Source organism: Saccopteryx bilineata, chromosome 5 (assembly GCF_036850765.1).
Source record: "Saccopteryx bilineata isolate mSacBil1 chromosome 5, mSacBil1_pri_phased_curated, whole genome shotgun sequence".
In the NCBI taxonomy this organism is placed as follows: domain Eukaryota; kingdom Metazoa; phylum Chordata; class Mammalia; order Chiroptera; family Emballonuridae; genus Saccopteryx; species Saccopteryx bilineata.
In genome coordinates, this window is record NC_089494.1 from 145,255,825 (window position 1) to 145,278,489 (window position 22,665).

A 22,665-nucleotide genomic window follows, 5' to 3' on the forward strand; every position below is an offset into this window, starting at 1 on the left:
AATTTAAGAAGATTGAAATCATATCAAGCACTTTCTCTGATCACAATGGCATGAAACTAAAAATGAACCACAACAGCAAAGCTCAAAAACTCTCAAACACATGGAAACTAAATAGCATGTTATTAAATAATGAATGGGTAAACAATGAGATCAAAGAAGAAATAAAAAAATTCCTATAAACAAACGATAATGAGCATACATCAACTCAAAATTTATGGGACACAGCACAAGCAGTCCTGAGAGGGAAGTTCATAGCATTACAGGCATACCTCAAGAAGCTAGAAAAAGCTCTAATAAACAACTTGACCCTTCATCTAAAAGAACTAGAAAAAGAACAGCAAGTAAAGCCCAGAGCTAGAGGAAGGAAGTAAATAATAAAGACAAGAGCAGAAATGAATGACATAGAGGCTAAAGAAACAATACAGAGGATCAATGAAGCTAGGAGCTGGTTCTATGAAAAGGTAAACAAGATTGATGAACCTTTAACCAGACTCACCAAGAAAAAAAGAGAGAGGACTCAAATAAATAAAATTAGAAACGAGAGTGGAGAAGTAACAACTGACACAATAGAAATACAAAATATTGTAAGAAAATACTATGAAGAACTGTATGCCAAAAAACTAGACAACCTAGATGAAATCGACAAATTCCTTGAAACATATAATCTTCCAAAAATTAATCTGGAAGAATCAGAAAACCTAAACAGACCAATTACAACAAATGAGATTGAAACAGTTATCAAACCCCCCCCCCCAAAAAAAAAGTCCTGGGCCTGATGGCTTAGCAAGTGAATTCTACCAAATATTCAAAGAACTAACTCCTATCCTTCTCAAGCTATTTCAAAAAATTCAAGAGAAAGGAAGACTTCCAAGCTCCTTTTATGAGGCGAACATAATTCTGATTCCAAAACCAGGCAAAGACAACACAAAGAAAGAAAACTATAGGCCAATATCCCTAAGGAATTTAGATGCAAAAATCCTCAACAAAATACTAGCAAACCGGATTTAGCAATATATGAAAAAAATCATACACCATGATCAAGTGGGAATTATTCTTGGGAAGCAAGGCTGGTACAACAATGGCTCTGGGAAACTTCCACTAAATGGCAAATCACTCTTGCAAGTCAATAGACAACTTTATACTGAAACTGTCAACTTAACTTCAGCTCAAAGACTAGAATTATATGCCATTATCATGGCTTTTTAGCATTTGCCATATTCCCCCTTTAATCTATATACAGACAGCAAATATTTACTTATGGTGTTTCCACTATAAAGACTGCTCTCTTAGGGACAAATGCTGATGAACTATTTCAGCAGTTCCTCCTTCTTCAAAGACTTGTATGTCAACATAGAGCTCCATGTTTTATAGGACATACTCGAGCTCACTCCATGCTTCCTGGAGAGCTTTAGCAAAGAAAATGCCCTTGTTGATCAAGCTACCCAAAAGAAAATTATTTGGAGCAACCATGACAGATCGAGCAATTCAGTCTCATACTATTCATCACCAGAAAGCTGCAGCCCTGTGTAAACAGTTTCAACTTTCTCAGAAAGCAGCACAGCAGACTGGTAAATCCTGTCCAAGGGGTCCTATACTACAATCTGTCCTTCATTTGGAGTTAACCCTCAAGGACCCCTACCAGGACAACTTTGGCAAATGGATATTACTCATATACCTTCATTTGGCAAACAGTCCTATGTCCACGTTACAGTGGACACCTATTCTGGATTTATAATAACCTCTATCAGAACAGGAGAGGCTTGTAAGCATGTTATAGGTTATTGTCTGTATATATTTTTCTATTATTGGATTTCCTAAACTGGTTAAACTGACAATGCTCCTGCATATGTAGCAAAAGCATTTACTGTATTTTGTCAAACCTTTCAAATTATGTGTATTTCTTACAATCTTTAAAGTCAAGGTATTATTAAAGTACCTAGCAAATATTTTAAGGTCAATTAAAAAAAAATTAAAAGGAGGGAGTCATATCCGGAACTCCTACGGGTCTACCATATCATGCTTTTTACTTTAAAATTTTTTAAATTTCTGGTCCTGGCCGGTTGGCTCAGCGGTAGAGCGTCGGCCTGGTGTGCGGGGGACCCGGGTTCGATTCCCAGCCAGGGCACATAGGAGAAGCGCCCATTTGCTTCTCCACCCCCACCCCCTCCTTCCTCTCTGTCTCTCTCTTCCCCTCCCGCAGCCAAGGCTCCACTGGAGCAAAGATGGCCCGGGTGCTGGGGATGGCTCCTTGGCCTCTGCCCCAGGCGCTAGAGTGGCTCTGGTCACGGCAAAGCGACGCCCCGGAGGGGCAGAGCATCGCCCCCTGGTGGGCAGAGCGTCGCCCCTGGTGGGTGTGCCGGGTGGATCCCGGTCGGGCGCATGCGGGAGTCTGTCTGACTGTCTCTCCTAGTTTCCAGCTTCAGAAAAATACAAAAAAAAAAATTAAAAATTAAAAAAATTTTAAATTTCTTTGAATGCTGATGAACAGGAGATGCCAGATCTTTTTCTCCTGCAAACTACACCCTTCTTTTATTTGATCCAGCTAATAACATTGTTTTGTCTTGTTCCAAATGTATGAAAAAGATTTATATAGGCGGATGGGGATCCTCAAACCCCTCAGCAAGATCTTCTGAGCATGGCTTTTAAGATACCAACAGTCAGAAAAAGCCCAATAGAGATCAGGTGAACTACTAGCTTTTAGGATATGCCCTTAAAGGCTCCAACACCCCAACAGGGTCTCATAGGATGCCATCTGGGTTCTGCTTTAATGGTGGAAAGGAAGGTCATTGAGATAAAGCCTGCCAGACTTACATGCCTCTGCTGTGAGGAAAAGGGGACACTGTAAGGTATGCTTCCCCCTTGCTCCTCTATGGGAGGGTTCAGTCTCTTCCAGCCCTGCTCCAGCCACCTATGACCTAACCTTGCCCAGAATGCTGGGGTTTGCCACTGAAGGCTGAAGTGCCCAGGGCCATCGGCCCCATCTACGACACTGTGGATGAGCCTAGGGTATTTCTTCCAAGAAGCAGGTAAACTGATCTCATTTGCACAAGGGCCACTTAACTATGTCTTGCCTGAATAGTCAGTTTTATATTCTTCCCTCGAAGATCTCTGTTGTGGATGTTGATAGTCCTATTTTCTGCTGCTTTGTTTAATATATAGTGTTTCCTTTATTCCTCCTACCTCAATGCCCCACTCATATTTCAGGCTGGGACCTACTCCTAATTTAGAGCTCTCTTTCCCCCTTTTGCCAACTTCTATTATGAATCTACCTTTGCCACCCAGCTTAGTGTATCCCAAGGTTCTCTTTACCATGCCACAGTCCCAGAGCTCCAGAGAAAGGCAACCTGCTCTCATCTCTCCAGGCAGAGGAGAACAGAAGCTCTATCTCCACACATGCTGCAGATGGTTTTTCCAATCTACCTGAATCATTACCAGCTAGAAGCAGCAGTCATTGGGACTTGGACGTGAGCTGCAAATATAGAATTGTGACAACAATTCCAGTTACATGCAAACTTTTCCTGGAAGTGGACTTTTCCTGGATTCCTGTTCCTTGTGACAACTCTTAGCAGACTGAACTGGGGTTGGGTTGCATTTTTCAGGGATTTGGCATGGTGATGGTGCCAACTTGGACTTGGTGAACATGTTAAGAACACTACTCTTTTATGGATTCTTGCTGTATTGGCCAAGAGTTTGCTTAAAGGCTTTAATCACTGTAAAAAAAAAAATAGAAGACTGGATAAAGAAGATTTGGCACATATACACCATGGTATACTATTCAGCCATAAGAAATGATGACATCGGATCATTTACATCAAAATGGTGGGATCTTGATAACATTATACAGAGTGAAATAAGTAAATCAGAAAAAAATAAGAACTGCAGGATTCCATACATTGGTGGGATATTAAAATGAGACCAAGAGACACGGACAAGAGTGTGGTGGTTATGGGGGGTGGGGGGAGGGAAGGAGGGAGTGGGAGAAGGGGAGGGGCACAAAGAAAACTAGGTAGAAGGTGACGAAGGACAATCTGACTTTGGGTGATGGGTATGCAACATAATTGAATGACAAGATAACCTGGACATGTTTTCGTTGAATATATGTACCCTGATTTATTGATGTCACCCCATTAAAATTAATAAAAATTTATTTATTTAAAAAAATAAAATACAAAATAAATAAATTAGTGAACCAAATTGAAATGGAATGATTTTGTCCAGCATGTATACTAAGTAGCTTCCCTTCATGCATCAGATCTCCAGAGACTCTTCATTTCTGTTCTGTGTTGATGATAATGAAAAAGACAAAATAACTTCATTCACTTTTTTAAAATTGATTTGTGACAGGAGAAGGGAGAAAGAGAAACATGAATTTGTTGTCCCATTTATTTATATATTCATTGTTCCTTTTTTTTAAGAGAAAGAGAGAAAAAGAAAGAAAGAATTCTCCATTTGTTGTTCCATTTCTTTGTGCATTCATTGGTTGATTCCTGTATGTGTCCAGACTGGAGATGAAACCCGCAACCTTGGTGTATTGGGACATGGTCTAACCAAATGAGCTACTTGGCCAGGACTCCATTCACTTTCTCACTACATTCAGAAAGTTAATGGATGCATCAAGTTCCGCTATATGCGGTTATATACTTGAGAGATGATGGGGTTGGTATTTATAAATCAATCATCATGAGTAATAAATCTCTTCTGCTCTTAAAAGCTTTTTATAACTATTATTAATCAAGTCCTGCTAAAAAGCATGGAATATTATTTGGAACTACATTGAACATATTACTATTGAATACTTGAAAGTTAAAACAAAAAAAAGGCTAAAATATTAGATAATATACATCCTGATAACCCAATCAAGATAATATACATTATTTTTTCACCTCTCTTATTGGGGATTTAAAGGAAAAAAAATAATTTTGACCAGATATAGGAAATTAGTCCAAATTTGAATTGAAGAAAACATAAGCCAAAGAGTAATGGTTGTTTTTTCCTGGGAGGAGAGCTAATGAACTAGAAAGTGGGGGAAAGGGAGATTTATATTTTACTTTTGCCTGCTTGACTTTTTTTAAGGTATTAACTTATCAGATACTAAAAATTGATTACTTAATCAATATTTTATATTTTATTAATTACTACATGGCAAAACAAAATAAAGTAAATCTAATTCAAAATTATTTTCTTACTAAATCTTCAACTATGAATCTGTATAATAAGGGAGGGTAAATCCTTTATGTAATACATGTAAACAATATGTGTTCATCATTATCTTTTCAATTCATATCATTTTTAATTCCTAATTTTATGTACAACTGCCTGCAATTCTCCACACTTTTAATTATGAACCAGTGTCCATCTACATACCGAAGTTCTGGTGCCAGAATTATCTGGTGACTTCAACTCTTTTCCCCACTATCTCAAGCTGCCTTTCCCCACCTACCCTGCTCTGCCCCTTTTCTCTCATCATCATTAAGTGTACCATGATGGACACGTGAAAAAAGAGGATTACTAATGATAGTTGCATGAGTTAAAAATCAAATCCTCAAACTTAAATGTGCTCTTTAAAAGACTTAGAAGATCACATTAGCAGCCTAATAATAAAAAAGAACCAGTTAAAGTATTCAGATATAAAAATAAAATAAAAGCAGTGTGATATGCAAACAATACAAATTACTGGTGCTATTAATGGAAATACTATTATAAAATGAATAGAGGACTAGTTTTTTTAATGCCTGAAATATTTATATTCTGAAGTATTTTACAAATAGAAATATAAATTAATGTATTCAAAATTTGCTACCATTGATCCAGAAAATAATATGGTACTTCTAATTCATTTTGTAAATTATTTGTGTGGATGATATAATTTTATTAACCAATGACACCTGAATGAATCTAATTTAAAAACAATTAATTGATTAAAAAATTTAAATGCTTACAAAGCAAAGATTCATTTTTATAATTTATAAATAAATGACCAGATATTTAGCTTTTATTTACATTTTTAATGGGAAACTTAAGTTTATTCATAATAAAAAAATATACAGTCACAACATATTATATCTACATCTATATTTTGAAATAATTTCCTGTTTTAAAATGTTGTTGATCCTAGCAATAACACAAAACAATATATTTTTAAAATTTTCATTTATTGATTTTAGTGAGAGAGGGGTGGAGAGTGAGAAAGAGAGAGAGAGAAAACACTGATCTGTTCCTGTATGTTCCTTGACCAAGGATTGAACCTGCAGCCTCTGTGCTTCAGGATGATGCTCTAACAAACTGAGCCATCTGGCCAGGTCACAAGACATTATCTTTAAGTTCACTTCAATTTTAAATAAATTTGTGTCTGTGGGAAGAGAGAGGGAGGAAGGGAGGGAGAGAGAGGAAGAGAGAAAGTGATTTTAAGGGGAGCCTGGGAAATGGAGAAACAGTGAGGTAGGAATGAAGGGAACTGTAGTTTAATATATCCACTTTAACATTTACTTTCTTTCCCTCAAATCCAATGTTGGAGCAAGTTCTAGAAGAATTTGTAACATAGTCGAGACCATCTCTATTCATTTCAATTTCATAGAACCTATGTGTTCCTACTTAAAAATCCCAGTCCCCAGTCCACTTGCAACTCCCTGCAGCCAACTTTTTAATCTGACTGGTTCCTATTTTTCTTCCAAGCTCTTCATAGTTAATAATGATTTAAAGATTTATAAAGTCATGAGCATTTGTTGGGCAGGACTATCTTCTTAGGATACCTAGTCAATCACAGAAGAAAGCCATCCAATGTCTATGGTTCAGAAGTGCTCTTTTACGTGTTCTTAGCTTCTATTCACTGAGTCTTTTTTTTTTTTTTTTTTTTTTTTTTTACAGAGGCAGAGATAGACAGGGACAGACAGACAGGAACAGAGAGAGATGAGAAGCATCAATCATCAGTTTCTCGTTGCGCATTGCGACTTCTTAGTTGTTCATTGATTGCTTTCTCACATGTGCCTTGACCGTGGGCCTTCAGCAGACCGAGTAACCCCTTGCTGGAGCCAGCGACCTTGGGTCCAAACTGGCGAGCTCTTTGCTCAAGCCAGATGAGCCCGCGCGCGACCTCGGAGTCTCGAACCTGGGTACTTCCGCATCCCAGTCCGACGCTCTATCCACTGCGCCACCGCCTGGTCAGGCTATTCACTGAGTCTTAATGGAGCCTTTTGGCTGGAAATCTTTGCAACCACAGTGATTAAACAACTCAAATGATGTGTTTTACACTGGTTCCCTCTCTCCTTCTCCATTGCACACATCCCAGTTACGGCACTATAACTCATACAGAGAAGTACTGGAAAACCGGTGCCAATTGTGCTCTTCGCCCTCACCTCCACACCTTACCCTGCTCTCCATGACCAGAGTAGGCTAAATTTGTTCTTTTCTCAAAGAAACCAGTGCATGCTGGATATCACCCGCATTTCTAACATTCAGAGTACTTCATACCACTGTGTCTGTTTTCCCTTCAATAGACTCTTACTCTGATTCTTACAGATTTCTTGTCAGAGCACCAAATGTGCTCACTATGAGCGCAGCACTATCCCTTAGCTCAGTATTCCTGTATCTGGAATGTCTCTTTCCTATCCATCTCTTTTCAATCTGCCTCTTTGCCTACTGAAATTTCACTTATCCAATGTCAAATGGTTTCACAAACCTGTACTTGACTGGTCCAACAAGAATATGCAACCTTCTGCTCTTTCAGACTTTAAAGACCACCTTCTATTAATAATTAATCATATGCCTCCTCTCTTAGATTCTAAGCTCCTGAACAGAAACCATAGTAGATTCTTCTCTGCATATGCTGAGGTATCATTTACTATGCCTTTGACATAGTAGAGACTCAATCAACATTGATTGAACAAATAATAAATAAAAGTGCAAACAAGCTGTTTATTTAGCTGAAAATTTTTATAGGAGATTTTGGTTTCATTCATTCTGAAGAAACCCAGCTCAATGTCTAAAGTATCTTGCCTATGCCTCTCCTAAAAGGATATGATTTATATATGTGGACTAGGATCCAACCGGCATGCCCACTAGGGGGCAATGCTTGGCCCCTCTGGGGTATTGCTCCACTGCAACCAGAGCCATTCTAGCACCTGAAGCGGAGGCCATGGAGCCATCCTCAGGGTCTGGGCCAACTTTGCTCCAGTGGAGCCTTGGCTGCAGGACGGGAAGAAAGAGAGAGAGAAGGAGAGGGGGAAAAGTGGAGAAGCAGATGGGCACTTCTCCTGTGTGCCCTGGCCAGAAAATGAACCCGAGACTTCCACACACTGGGCCGATGCTCTACTGCTGAGCCAAATGGCCAGGGCTAAAAAAAAGGTTTCTTTACATTACTATTTTCCTCAAGGAAGATAGAAGTTATTCAAAACACCAGATTTTTCACTTTATTTTGAGGGTCTTTTCAAAGGAAAATGTGACTGACAGCATTAAAAATGATACAGCCATCTGTTTGAGTTTTTTTCTACCAACTCAACTAAAGGAAATCCTAATTTATATTGGCTGAATCACTGACGTGAATTTTAAAGATAAAACAATTTGAGAAATTAAAAATAAAGAGCTGTTTATATTTTTATCACTATATGTATACAGTTTGAACAAATGTAATTAATCATTCACTTTAAAATTCATAGAACACTAGAAACCTATATGTCAGAAAACATCACTAATGTCCATATTCTAAATAATATTTAATCATACTTTAAAGATGTGCGATAACATGATATAATTCATGGTTTATAAGGACAATCTTTTAATTTTATCATTCTCCTTTTCATTCAATCTCTTGGCATATGCCTATTAATTGCCTGGCACTATATTAGCCCAGAAATACATGGTGTCCTCAAAAAGATAATTTTTGTGTAAATTTCCTTAATGTGTGCTCATTTTTATACAAAATTTAATAGTTATAGAACTGAAGCCTTTGGTTTTCCCTAAAAGAAGTTCATCTGCTTGAGTTCGTAATTTTTGGTTGTAGCATCATTTCTCTCCCTTGGTTTGAAGACAGAGAATCACCAAAACCCTCAATGTTTGTCTTACAACAATGGCAATGTTCTTTCAATTATACATACTAACTCCAGTATCTTAATATATACTGTAAGGCATTATACATATGTCTAGATTCATCTACTTAAAGTTTATTACTTACCTAGTTAAGGACTAAGGACTCAAATTGTCCCTTGCGACATTATGTTAAACTGTCCCAACCTGCTCTTTTTGTCTGAAAATGCCACCTTTTTTGTAAACATTCCCCCAGTTTCACTCACACTCAGTTATTTACTGTCAAATATATCCCGCCTATTTCCTCTTCAGAATGTTGAACTCAAGATATTCCTTCCTGGAATCTAGTTTTTCCCTGCTCAACCATAGCAATTGTGGTAACCTTCAAGAAATATCTAGCCTGACCAGGCAGTGGCACAGTGGATAGAGCATTGGACTGAGATACAGAGGACTCAGGTTCGAGACCCTGAGGTCACCAGCTTGAGTGCAGGTTCATCTGGTTTGAGCCAAGTTCAGAAGCTTGAGCCTAAGGTCGCTGGCTTGAGCAAGTCATCATTCGCTCTGCTGCAGCCCCACAGTCAAGGCACATATAAGAAAGCAATCAATGAACAACTAAGGTGCCTCAACAAAAATCCGATGCTTCTCATCTCTCTCCGTTCCTGTCTGTCTGTTCCTATCTATCCCTCTCTCAGATTCTCTCTTTGTTTTGTAAAAAAAAAAAAAAATATATCTTAAACTATAATTGTTCCATAAAGAGTTACAGGATTCTCACAGATGTTTGATCTGTATCATCCCTGGAACCCTGTGTTTCATCATGTGTATTTTCTCAGGAACGCTCATTGTCAGCTTTACCTTGCCTGATAGTACACTAAGCTATCTGTTCTAAACACAGAGTGGCTTACTTACCATTGTTTAGAGTAGCTGCTCAACAAATTTTATTCAGTCCCTGATATTTCTGACTACATGCCTTTTTCAGAATCCTACATACCTCCTAAGTGTTATATTAAAATATAACATGGTTTCTATACCATCCAGAGGAGCCGTAACTTCCTTCCTATAAAGGGAAAGGACTCTGGCCCCTCGAACGATAGGGACGAATGTTCTCCTGCTTTGTCATCACCTCTGAGGATTCCTTTTAATTTGCTTTACTTATTTTTCCATTTTTATGTTTTTCTCCTCTTCTTCCCTTTCTCTACCCCTCTATATTAGGCCAGCAGAAATATATTTTGGCATTTTGCTTATTCCTGCCAGTAGCACTCAAAGATTAAGATATTTCTGGCCTGACCAGGCCATGGCACAGTGGACAGAGTGTCAACCTGGGATGCAGAGGACCCAGGTTTGAAACCCCGAGGTTGCCGACTTGAGTGCGGGCTCATGCAGCTTGAGCGCAGGCTCACCAGTTTTAGGGCGGGATCACTGGCTTACGCATGGGATTATAGACATAACCCCATGGTTTCTGGCTTGAGTCTAAAGGTCACTGACTTGAGCAAGGGGTCACTCGCTCTGCTGGAACCCCCTGGTCAAGGCACATCTGAGAGAGCAATCAATGAACAACTAAGGTGCCGCAACAAAAAACTGATGCTGCTCATTTCTCTCTCTTCCTGTCTGTCTGTCCCTCCCTCTGGCTTTCTTGCTTAAAAAACGAAAAAAAGAAAAGATATTTCTGACTCCTAGGATACACAATAAAGACTAATAATGGCCTTTCTAAGGAATTACCAATCTCTGAGTTCGTTTTTAAAGTTTGCGGAGAAAAGATAAAAAGTATTCAAACTGAATTTCAGTGTTTATTTTTAAAACTGTTAAATGAGGTCTCAGTCAACATAGGTGACATTAAAGGAAAAAAAACCCAAATAATTAAAGCTGATAATACATGTGGTTGTATGTGTGTATGTGTGTATGTGTGTGTGTATGTGTGTGTGTGTATATATATATATTTATATTTATATATCAGATATACACACACACACACACACACACACAATAAAAGAAAATAAAACCATCTCAACAGTTTCCTTAAGCACCTTTTCTTTCTTCATTAGTCCTCTTCACAGTCTTACCATATGACCAAAAATGAATTAAAACTCAGAAGGAAAGTAGAGGTGGTGAATTTAGGTTGAAAATTGTAATAACTACACTTTTTTTTCTGCTGAAAAGTTTTTCCAATAGCTGTACTAGTCTTCTTAGGTTTTATTGATACCCATAACTTGGTGAGAAAAGACAATGGTTTTCCTAATAAATGTTCCTCATGAAATATGGAGTAAATTAAAAATAATAACTGTAGTGAAACTGTAGATTATTTTGGATGAATGGGTAGAAAACCACTTACCTCCAGTTGCCACAGTGATTTCACGTAGAAAATGGCCATAAAATGGAAAATCGAAAGACAGATTCACTCTCTGCAAGAAACAACCAGAAAAAAAAATCAATAATGTACGTAATAGTAAATGTAATATAAAGAGCCTTCCACTTAAAAAAACAATGCTTCTACTTTAAACCACCATTATTATAGTTGACTTTTAAAACCAGAATTCCTGATGATAATAAAAGATTTTTTTTCTGGTAATTACATGTTTGGAGTGTGAAAAGAATAAAGTTTGACTGTTATAGTCTGCTGGTCTGTTCTTTGCTTACAAAGGGAGTCTGGAAGTTTCAAACCGAAATGAAGCTACTTATTCTGACATCACCACTGCCTTTCATATGCCCACTGCAAATCATGATGAGCAATTCAGTTAGGGTTCTTTTTAGTTTGATTAGTCTTCTCCATAACAGTACAAGTGTTATCTGTCAAGCTATAGTGGATAAAAATCAAAAGATTTTCTTTTATATAATTATGTATTTGTTTTGCTTTTTGTTCATTCCATAATGAATGACAGTTTTGTGGAACTAGATATCTTGCACCTTTGGATTTATACCTGAAGATAGTTTTATGTTTTAGATGCAATAAACTCTAGATTCAGTATATTATGCCCACTTTTAAAAAGCACTGTCAAAGCACAGAAAATGTTGGTTACTAGATAGCTACTGTTTCTTTGTATAGAGAAAATATGGGGAGAGTTAGAAAGAAAGTCAATAAATTTTGCCCTTCCTCTGATTAAAATGAGGCCTGTAGCTTGAATTTGATACATTACATACTCCATGTGCAATAAATAGGTTTTATATATAATAATGTTTAGTAAAATTAACAAAAACTAAATATAACACAACAAAGCAAAACAAAAAAACAAAAGACCCTAGGATTTTCTATATGCTTGAAATAATATGAACCAGATGTATAATTAGCAAAGAAACAAAAATAGTGAATTATAACAAAAAAAGCCACTAAAATAAAAGAATCCAGAGGAAATTAATTAGTTGGTTTAGAGCCCAGTAGCATTACAAACTATCATAAAAGACTATTGTGTTAAAATTCAATAATTTCTGTATTATCTCTCCAATGCACAAATTTTAAAAAATAGAGAACTACATCTAGATTGAATTTAGCTCCTTCCAATTTTGCAAATGATTGCTTTTTTTTAATATCCATCAGAGATTTCTAATAACTTATTTGGCATGAAATTAATTGCTTAAATTTTACAGTAACTTTCAATTAGGTTTTCTTTCCTTTTTAATGAAAGCTGCATCTTCAGGATCAGTTTATCATCATTTTTATGTTTTGCTGACTAACAGGAACAACAGAACTTGTTTTCATTGCACTAACTGAAATGAGGGGTTACTAATAACCCTAAAATAAAAGCTTTAAGAGTTCAATCATATTATCTCATAGATGTCAGAAATAATTTTATAAAGGCACTTTCTAGAGTATATTGTTTTCCATCATTCTAATTTAGGTCCGTGTTCATTGAGCAAATTGTTAAAATTTACAGCCTTTTGGCATTCTCACTTCTACAGCATGAGTTTGGTTTAAACATATAGTCAGTAATGAACTATCTTTTCCCACCAAGGATGAACGAGGGGAATACAATCTGAATTTCTCCACCACAGATATTTCTATACTTTTAGAACAAGATTGAGACATACAAATACATAAGTGAACGGCTTTTTCACAAAGAAAATCCATTATCAAAGAAAATTTGTTAATTTATCATTTTGAAGAGCAACATCAAGGAAACGCTCCCATGAATGAGTAGTTCACCTTGGTTATGACCATAACAGCTTCACACTGATAAAAAAATAACAATGACAATTTAGAAAGACACTAGCTTCTCAATAATTATGAAATCTGTCTATTTCTGTCCAGGTGCTACTGACACCATTCCCCAAGTATAGGTCACTATTATCACTGTAGCTTCCTCATAGGTGTTTTGGCTTTAATTCTCCCATACTTCATTCTCTATGACCCCCCCATTTCAGACTTTTCAATATAGAACTCCACTGTTCCTGAAATAATGCCAAAATAGTGAACACAGTTCTAAGACCCACCATTAATTAGCCCGGCTACCACACAATTTTCTCTCATAGTCTGTTCTCCAGCTGGCTGTCTAAAACAGTCGTTTCTTGATATCTCTTCTGACTGTTAAACTCTCTCAACTTTGGTCAGGCATGCCTTCCATATCCTTTAAGAGTTGTTTGGGTTACCCCAAATATCAACCCTGACATAAGAACTTAGGGGCAGATAGTGTTTTTGAAGGTGATCTTAGGAAACTTTTCCTACAGGAAGTGTGAAAAGTGACACAAGAGCAATCAGTAATATACATATTTGGGCCCTGGCAGGTTAGCTCAGTGGTAGAGCTTCGGCCTGGCGTGCGGGAGTCCCGGGTTCAATTCCCAGCCAGGGCACACAGGAGAAGCGCCCATCTGCTTCTCCACTCCTCTCCCTCTCCTTCCTCTCTGTCTCTCTCTTCCCCTCCCGCAGCCAAGGCTCCATTGGAGCAAAGTTTACCCAGGCGCTGAGGATGGCTCTGTGGCCTATGCCTCAGGCGCTAGAATGGCTCTGATTGCGGCAGAGCAACACCCCAGATGGGTGGAGCATCGCCCCCTGGTGGGCATGCCGGGTGGATCCTGGTCAGGCGCATGCAGGAGTCTGCCTGACTGCCTCCCTGTTTCCAACTTCAGAAAAATACAAAAAAAAAAAAAGAAAGAAAGAAAGAAAAAAATCTTTATTATATGAGGCTTAAGTGTCTGTTTGTCGCCGATAGCTTATTGGTTGCTTGCGTAACTGTACTAGCCAATGGGGTGAAGTTGCCACAGCATTCAAATAGTCCCGCCTTCTGGCATGCCACCTCACAAATTGAGGTTAAAGATTGGAGCAATTATTATGCTGTTAAGAGATCTTAACACCAGAAGGGGTCTTTGCAATGGTACAAGACTAGAGGTTCTCCAATTGAAAAATAATGTCATAATAGCTAAGTCTTTGACTGGCTCCTCTAAAGGTGAAATACATGTCATTCCAAGAATTGATTTGGCTCCATCTCAAACAGGGTTGCTGTTTCAATAAGTCTCAGGGCCAAACGCTTAAGCGTGTTGGCATTTTTTTTACCTGAGCCTGCATTTGGACACGGTCAACTTTATATTGCCTGTTCAAGAGCTCGTGAAAGAACGGACGTAAAATTAAAAACAATTGATGGTCCTCTGCAAGGCGAGCTTAAAAGTGATGGAAAGATCTACACAAGAAATGTTGTGTACAAAGAGATCTTTGACATGTGAATTAACATTTTATTATTTAAATCACCTTTATTTATTGAGCTAGCGGTGGCTCTTAAGAAATGTACCGCCAGTGGTTTCCTTCATTGTACTCTACTTTAAGCAATTAAGCAAGTAGAAGGGGGAAACCCCGTGGGGCAGTAAGCAAAGGGGCGTCCTCGCCACCTGCCCTGGGTAATTCAGTTTGAATTAGCAGACACCTTTGCACAAATCATTTTAATTACAATTTATAATATCTATATCTAGAACAGCGGTCATTTGTATGACCGCCGGGCTTTCTAGTATATATATACACACACATACACATATATTTGGCTGTCTTACTACCGCAGCCAGGTCTTCCCTGGAGACTGAGAAATGGTAGAGAAAACATGCCTCAGAAACATTTCATTAAAAGCAAGGATTAGGACATTATCCACCAACAACCATCCCTTCCTGATTGAAGGTTGCTCCTGTGGGTGGTTAACTCGCCTCTTCCCCAGACTGCCCTTGTTAAGGTAAACGGGTTGGACCAAATGTGTCCATGGATGTTTTGGACAGGACCCAATAACAAGGACCTCTGGGTGTGGACCAAATATTGCTGTGAATGGGGGATATTCTAAAAAAGACCAAATGTCAGGCAAAGGAAATTACTGTTGGAGACAGGTCATCAGACTCAATCAGGGACATACTCTGATTCTAAGTGCATCCACAGCTCTTGCTGCCTCTTTTACATATTTCTCTTATGTCTATTTTTATTTGTCTTCTAATTGTTATTATCTCTTTAAATTATTTTTAATAACACAAGAACTTTAATTTTAAATATGTACTGTTCCAGCTTAGTGTGCTTGCCTATTTCTCAGTTGTATTACAAAGATAATTAATTAGTCAGTGCCTGTAAAACCTTAAAGGCAGAAACCTCTTAATAATAATTAAGAATCTGGAGTAGGCACTTTATAATTTGCAAAGCTATTTAAAAAAATATATTTTACTGAAAAGAGAGAGAGAGAGACAGAGAGAGAGAGAGAGAAGGGTGGGGAGCAGGAAGCATCAACTCCCATATGTGTCTTGATCAAGAAAACCCGGGGTTTTGGACCGGCGACCTCAGCATTTCAGGTCTATGCTTTATCCACTGGACCACCACAGGCCAGGACTCACAAAAGTCACTTTTTAAAGGCATTAGTAAAAACTGCCTTTTGTTTTAAGATAGCTTCTTATTTACTGTGATAAAGCTACATACATGTTTCTGGTTCCCCAAGTGTTCATGTCATTTTTAGAAGGCACAGTCTCACTGAAAGCAGCGTATGGAAAGAAAACTGGTAGTAAATAAACTTTTAATAATGACTAATGTCATGAGTTCATGATAGCAAAACGTGTAAAAAATATTCCTTTATTCAAGAATATATTCATGGATAATTATTAATTTCTATACACAGCCCTGGTCAGTTGGCTCAGTAGATAAGAGTGTCAACTAGCATTATGAATATTCTGGGTTCAATCCTGGTCAGGGCACACATGAGAAGCAATCATGTGCTCTCTTCCCCTCCCTCTTTCACTTCTCTCCCTCTTTCCCCCCACAGCCAGTGGCTCAATTGGTTTGAGCATCAGCTCAAGCACTGAGGATAGTTTGACTTGTCTGAGCATTGGCTGGGTACTAAGGATAATTCAGTTGGTCTGAGCAAGTCAGTCTCAGGTGCTAAAAATAGCTTGGTTAATTTGAGCCTCGGCCCCACATGGGGGTGGCCAGGTGAATCCTGGTCAGGCACATGTAGGAGTCTGTCTCATTGTCTCCCCTCCTTTCACTTAAATTAAAAAATAAATAAATAAATTCTATACACATATTTTAACATTCTATTTTTAATAATTCAAATAAATTTTTATCTTGAAGCTATCTATTAATAAAGGGTGGGATATTATTAATGGTACTTATAGTAGTAAAGTGAGGTTTGGGTTATTTTTTCAAAAAGTAGGTCAAATAAATCTTGAGCCAAATTGTTTTTAGTTTTTTTTATTTATGCCAGGTATTAACTTTGAGAGCAATTGCAAAACTTGAGAAAAATTACATTTTGTTTTACTTAAAAGGCTATTTCTAGTGATGCTGGAAAGTATTTTCATCTAAAATACTTGAATAAATGATGTTATTTCCAGTTCAGATTTATATCTCTAATAAATATAATTAGATAGTCATTACTGGTTAGGTAACTTTTTTATAGATAACTTTGAATAAACTTGATTTTGTAATTGGGATGTGGTATACAGTATTTTTCCAGAATGAGTATAACAATTCGCTACCTTTCCTGAAACTGAATAAGGTCCAAATAAAATACAATCACTTTTTAGTGCTTAAAATAGCTTACTACAGTCTTGCTCCTTTACATACAGTTTACAATCTTCTTTTAATGGAACTAGATGGAGAATTACTTTTAAATTTTAAATGGTGCTTCTTAATTTTTGAATGATCTGGAATGTTTTAAAGTCAGACAGACTTGAAATTATATCCTAGTTTTGGTACTTAGGAGCTATGTGATTCATAAGTCATTTCACTCCTTTCAGCCACAGTTCGCTCATCTGTAAAGTCAAGACACTTCTTTAAAGGCATTCTAAGGATCAAATGATCTTCCTGGTATTGAGTTGTATCAGTTATTTATATATTTTGGATATTAATTCCTTATCAAATGTATCATTGCCAAGTATATTCTCCCAATCAGTGGTCTATCTTTCATTTTGTTGATGGTTTCATTTGCTTTGCGAAAGCATTTTAGTTTGATGTAGTCACAAACATTTTTTTTTTTTGTTTCCCCTGCCAGAGGAGATATACTGGCAAAAATATTGCTACAAGAGATGTGTGATGAAGATTTTACCACCTATGGTTTCTTCTAGGACTTTTATGGTTTTGTGAGTTACATTTAAATGTTTTTATCCATTTTGAGTTTATTGTAGTATATGTTATAAGTTGGTGGGCTAGCATGGATGGACCTGGATTTTATTAGGCTAAGTGAAATAAGCCAGTCAGACAAAGATAAATACCGTAAAATAAACTGACACACAAAATAGAAACAGAGGCATGGATACAGGGAACAGACTGACAGCTGTGTGTACACACGTACACACACACACACACACACACACACACACACATACACGAGGGGGAGAGAGAGAGAGGGAGAAAACAGTGCAGGGATAGCCAGAGGCAAAGGGGGATGGGCCAGTAGAGGTAGGCAAAGGGGGGCATGGGGACAGAAAGCAGCTTTGCTTGGGCAATGGGTGCACAATGCAGTGTGCAGATGACGTTTCGCTGAGTTATGCACTTAAAACCTGTACCCCGCCCTGGCCAGTTGGCTCAATGGTAGAGCATCGGCCTGGTGTGCGGGAGTCCCGGGTTCGATTCCCAGCCAGGGCACACCCGAGAAGCGCCCATCTGCTTCTCCACCCCTCCCCTTCTCCTTCCTCCCTGTCTCTCTCTTCCCCTCCAGCAGCCAAGGCTCCATTGGAGCAAAGATGGCCCGGGTGCTGAGGATGGCTCTGTGGCCTCTGCCTCAGGCACTAGAATGGCTCTGGTTGCAACAGAGCAATGCCCCAGCTGGGCAGAGCATCACCCCCTGGTGGGTATGCCGGGTGGATCCCGGTCGGGCGCATGCGGAAGTCTGTCTGACTGCCTCCCCATTTCCAGCTTCAGAAAAAAAAAAAACAAAAAAACACCTGTACCCCACTAAATTCAGTTAAAAAAAGGATCAAATGATTGAATGACACCTGAACCTTCGTAAATACTGAATCAATGATGGGTAATATATCATATACGTGAAGCTGTCTAACATAGCGATAGTTCCTTAAAACGTTTCCTAAAAAAAATATAACTCCTATTCAATTTGTAATAAAAAGCTGAAAATATTTAGATTTGTCTCTAATACCTATGCAGGCAAATTACTTTTCTAATAGAAATATATCATAATTAGATATGTTTCTGAGTAATATGATGCCTTCACTTTTATTATCCTGAAATAATCTGAATACTGTGCTTACTGTGTTAGGAGAATGAAATTAGCATTTAGTATATTAGATATCATGCTAGGTATTTAGTCTGTTTTTAGCAAGTATGAATGTTAAAATAAGGTGAACGTATGATGAGAAATGGAATATTTATGTAGTTGTGAAATATCTTGCAAAAATCATAGTAGACTACTATAAAAGGAACAACAGTGACTTTGTAGTGAACAAACAAAATCTGGTAGGCATCACTTTTAAGCAGGTGATCCAAGTTAACATAACCAGTGACAAGATATAATGACACTGCATGCCTCCTGATATGGTTCATAATAAAGAATGAAATACCATTGCTGTGATTTTCTTGCCAAAAAGCAGAGACCTGTGTTTCTTCATGAAGAAACTATGGTTTCAAGATAAAACCCCAAGTCAGGGGAATGTTTAAAATAACTGGTCAATACTTTTCGAAAGAGTTGAGTTCATGAAAGACAAAGAAAGACTAAGGGACTGTCAAGTAGCTGGACAAATGAATGCAATGTGGATTCTGGATCAGAGAGGACAATTAACAAAATGCAAATAAGGCCTATAGATTAGTTAGGAATAAAGTAACAATGCTAATTTCTTGGTATTGATAATTGCACCATGATCCTTTGGGAAAACCGGATAAAAGCTATATGGGAACTCTTTCAATAATCTTTGCTTGCAAGTTTTTTTTAACAAGCCTGAAATTATTAAAAAAAAAGTTTTACAAAAAAAAAAGAGTAAGTAGTAAATTTAAATTTATACCATAATAAATTGTGGAGCTAAGATTTCAATCCACATAGGTTTGACTCCAAAACACTGAGTCTTAACCACTAGGGTCTTCTCTCTCCCTGCTTTTATATTAGGTCATGCTTTTCCTGTGTGTTATCAGACTTTCCATAACTGTGTTTTCAATCTGTAGTCCTCATATTCGTGGTTTTGTTCTTCATAAATGTAATAATTTTCTTTGAAATGTAATAACAATGCATGAGGTCAAAGTAAAAAAAAAAAAAACAAAAAAGACAAATCTGAAAAAAGTCCAGAGCAGTCCTCTTGCTGAAATGCTTGGAATTGCAGAGAGAGCCCCACAGAGACCACGCTGGGCGGGGACACAGCCTGCTCCACCCCGCCCAGGCCTCAGGGCCACACAGCAGGCCCCGTCTCACTAGGGGACCAGCACAGCCTAAACAGCTCTCAAGGATAGATAGATCTAGGGGGCCTATCTTCTAAACTTCCAGAACATTCCTTTCCTTTTCTACAATTCTCAATGGTACTTGCCTTTCACTGGTTTATTCACCTCTTTAACAGACCAATTCACTTTATAAAAGTAACATAATCAAAGACAGCAGATGGATAAAAGTATATGCACAGGTATATTTCCAACTTCAGATATAGTTAGAAACATTTTAGTTGACCTGTTTCCGCAGAAAGCAGCCACTAAAGAGAGAAATGGACCATGTTGAACAGCAACGCAAGCTCCTTTGATGGGCCCTAAAGTAAGAGCCAGCTTCTAGTCCAAAAGGAGTTGAGTGAATTCAGAAAAAACAACAACCAAAAAAACAAACTGCAGTGACAGAATAATTCATGATGCTTTTACCATATAGGATTTTCTATAAAACGGGACTTTAACCCACTCTCACACCGGAGAGGAGGGAGCAGAACTCGGTTGTTGATCCAGTGACTGAAAACAGTGGAGACCTAATTAACAGATCAAAATGTTCATGGAAATTGGCTAATCGATATGCAAATAATGGACAAGGGACTGGCTACTCAGTCTTTTAGAAATAAAGCTCATCAATTAAATCGATTTTCTGAGTTTGGAATTCTAACTGTTTCAGCACTTTTTTCTTGACAGAGCTAAGAACTTCATTAACCCTGCAGAGTAAATGACACTCTGCATGGGATTAGTCATAAATTAGAAAACAGAGTGTAAACATTTCACAGTTACATGATGCTTGCCCATGTGAAACAGAGTAAGTGACTATCACCATATCTTTCAGCCTCTCACATGGCATGGTTCCCAGTAAACATTTGACTCAGAGTAGCTTGCCTATACTTGAACATTTTGAGAATTATTCAAATTGGTTACCTAACTCTTTACCATTCATGCAGGATGCAGAGCAACAGCTGATTCAAAAGCAGGGAGGAAGTACAACAGAATTTTAAAAAGAAGCCCCTAGAGGGTAGATGGGGGAGGGTAAATAAACAAAAAAAGCCACTTTTGAATTTTTTACCCTGCTAGAAGCAAAGCAGTGGGTTCGGCGGGCTCCTCAGGCCAGAGTGCATAGGAAACAGGCAGGGTTCTGGTCAAAATGCAGGTTCTGAAGTGGTAGGTCTGGGCGTGAAGAGGCTGAGATTCTGTGTTTCTGAAAAGTTTTCAGGGCTGCTGATACTTACTTCTCAGGGGCCCCTCTGTGAGTGGCAGCACATGATGTCATACAAATAGTCTTTGGAACTCTGAAACAATTGCTGTTTGGACTTTGACAAGCATGAAATGGCTTAAAAGGATAAGTAGGCTTCATTCTGCATAACACCATCTCTTTTTGCCTGGTAGCACCTCCGTATCCTGAAATTTTCCATTTTAGAAATTCAAGCATAGCAGTCCTGGCTAATTAGCCGACTGGTTCAAGGACATTGCCCTGGGTGCTAATGATGGCTCCACCTCAGGTACTGATAATAGCCCGGTTGCCCCAGATGGGCAGAGCATTGGCCCCAGACAGGGGTTGCCAGGTGGATCCCAGTGGGTGCTCATGCAGGAGTCTGTCTCTCTATCTCCCATCCTCTCATTTGGAAAAAGAAGGAAAAAAAGTTAAAGAAAAAAAAAAGTAAAGTTTAATATTTGCATAATGATTATTAGTATCAATGGTACAGATATCTATGACACTAAATGAAGCACTGTTAAATCAATTAATTCTAATGTCAACCTAAAGGGTCTATATTGTTCTCAGTACCATTTTACAGATGAGGAAAGTAATCAACAGAGTAAATAACATGCTCAAAGTCACCCAGCTAGTAAGTACAGTGTGTCTGTAAAGTCATGGTGCACTTTTGACCGGTCACAGTAAAGCAACAAAACATGATAGAAATGTGAAATCTGCACCAAATAAAAGGAAAACCCTCCCAGTTTCTGTAGAATGATGTGGCAGCATGTGCACATGCACAGATGATGACGTAACACCGTGTATACAGCGGAGCAGCCCATGGCCATGCCAGTAGAGATGTGGACAGTACAGAGGAAAGTTCAGTGTGTTCTGTGGCTCGCTGAATTCGAATCTGTGACCAAAGTGCAACGTGAATATTGGCGCATTTATAACGAAGCATCACCACATAGGAATAACATTACTCGGTGGGATAAGCAGTTGAAGGAAACCAGCAGTTTGGTGGAGAAACCTTTCTAGTAGGCCATCAGTCAGTGATGAGTCTGTAGAGCAGGGGTCTCAAACTCAACTCAGCATGTGGGCCGCAGAGCAAGATCACAGCCCTTCGGCAGGCCGCACTAGGTCTACAAAAGGCAACTGTTACACAACACTTTTCTCACAGCAGTTGAAAACAAAAAAAAATCAGTACAACAAGCACAATCGCACATGCAGTTTACTCAGTGTCACAAAACGACCAGAAACTGTAGTTCGCATCACAACTGCTGTTAACTAAGCTAATATCTAGCTAGGATGCTAGAGAAATGAAAAATACAAGTAGGCCCCTAGGCTTACTTAATTTTATCCAAAATATTTTGAACTTCGTGGATTAGTCTGCGGGCTGCACAAAATTGTTCGGCGGGCTGCGAGTTTGAGACCCCTGCTGTAGGCTATACGGGATAGCTACCTAAGGAGCCCTAAAAAATCTGTGTGTGAGCCCACATCGAACTGCACTGAATAGGTATGAAACTGGGAGAATTTTCCTTTTATTTGGTGCAGACTTCACATTTCTATTGTCTTTTGTTGCTTTCCCGTGACCGGTCAAAAGTGCACCATGACTTTACGGACGCACTGTATATAGTTGGCAAAGTTAGGGAGGGGGGGACACTGA

The 22,665-nt window shown here is 38.3% G+C and overlaps 1 protein-coding gene across 3 annotated transcripts in view; it reads right to left on the minus strand.

Annotated features, from left to right (window-relative positions):
* Positions 1 to 22,665, minus strand: part of PLXDC2 (plexin domain containing 2) — a 521,092-nt gene that overhangs the window by 233,805 nt on the left and 264,622 nt on the right. For all 3 annotated transcript variants that reach the window (XM_066233239.1, XM_066233238.1, XM_066233237.1), the window contains one exon: positions 11,345 to 11,414. In XM_066233239.1, the coding sequence (XP_066089336.1) occupies positions 11,345 to 11,414 (70 nt within the window). The remainder of the gene's footprint in view (positions 1 to 11,344; positions 11,415 to 22,665) is intronic.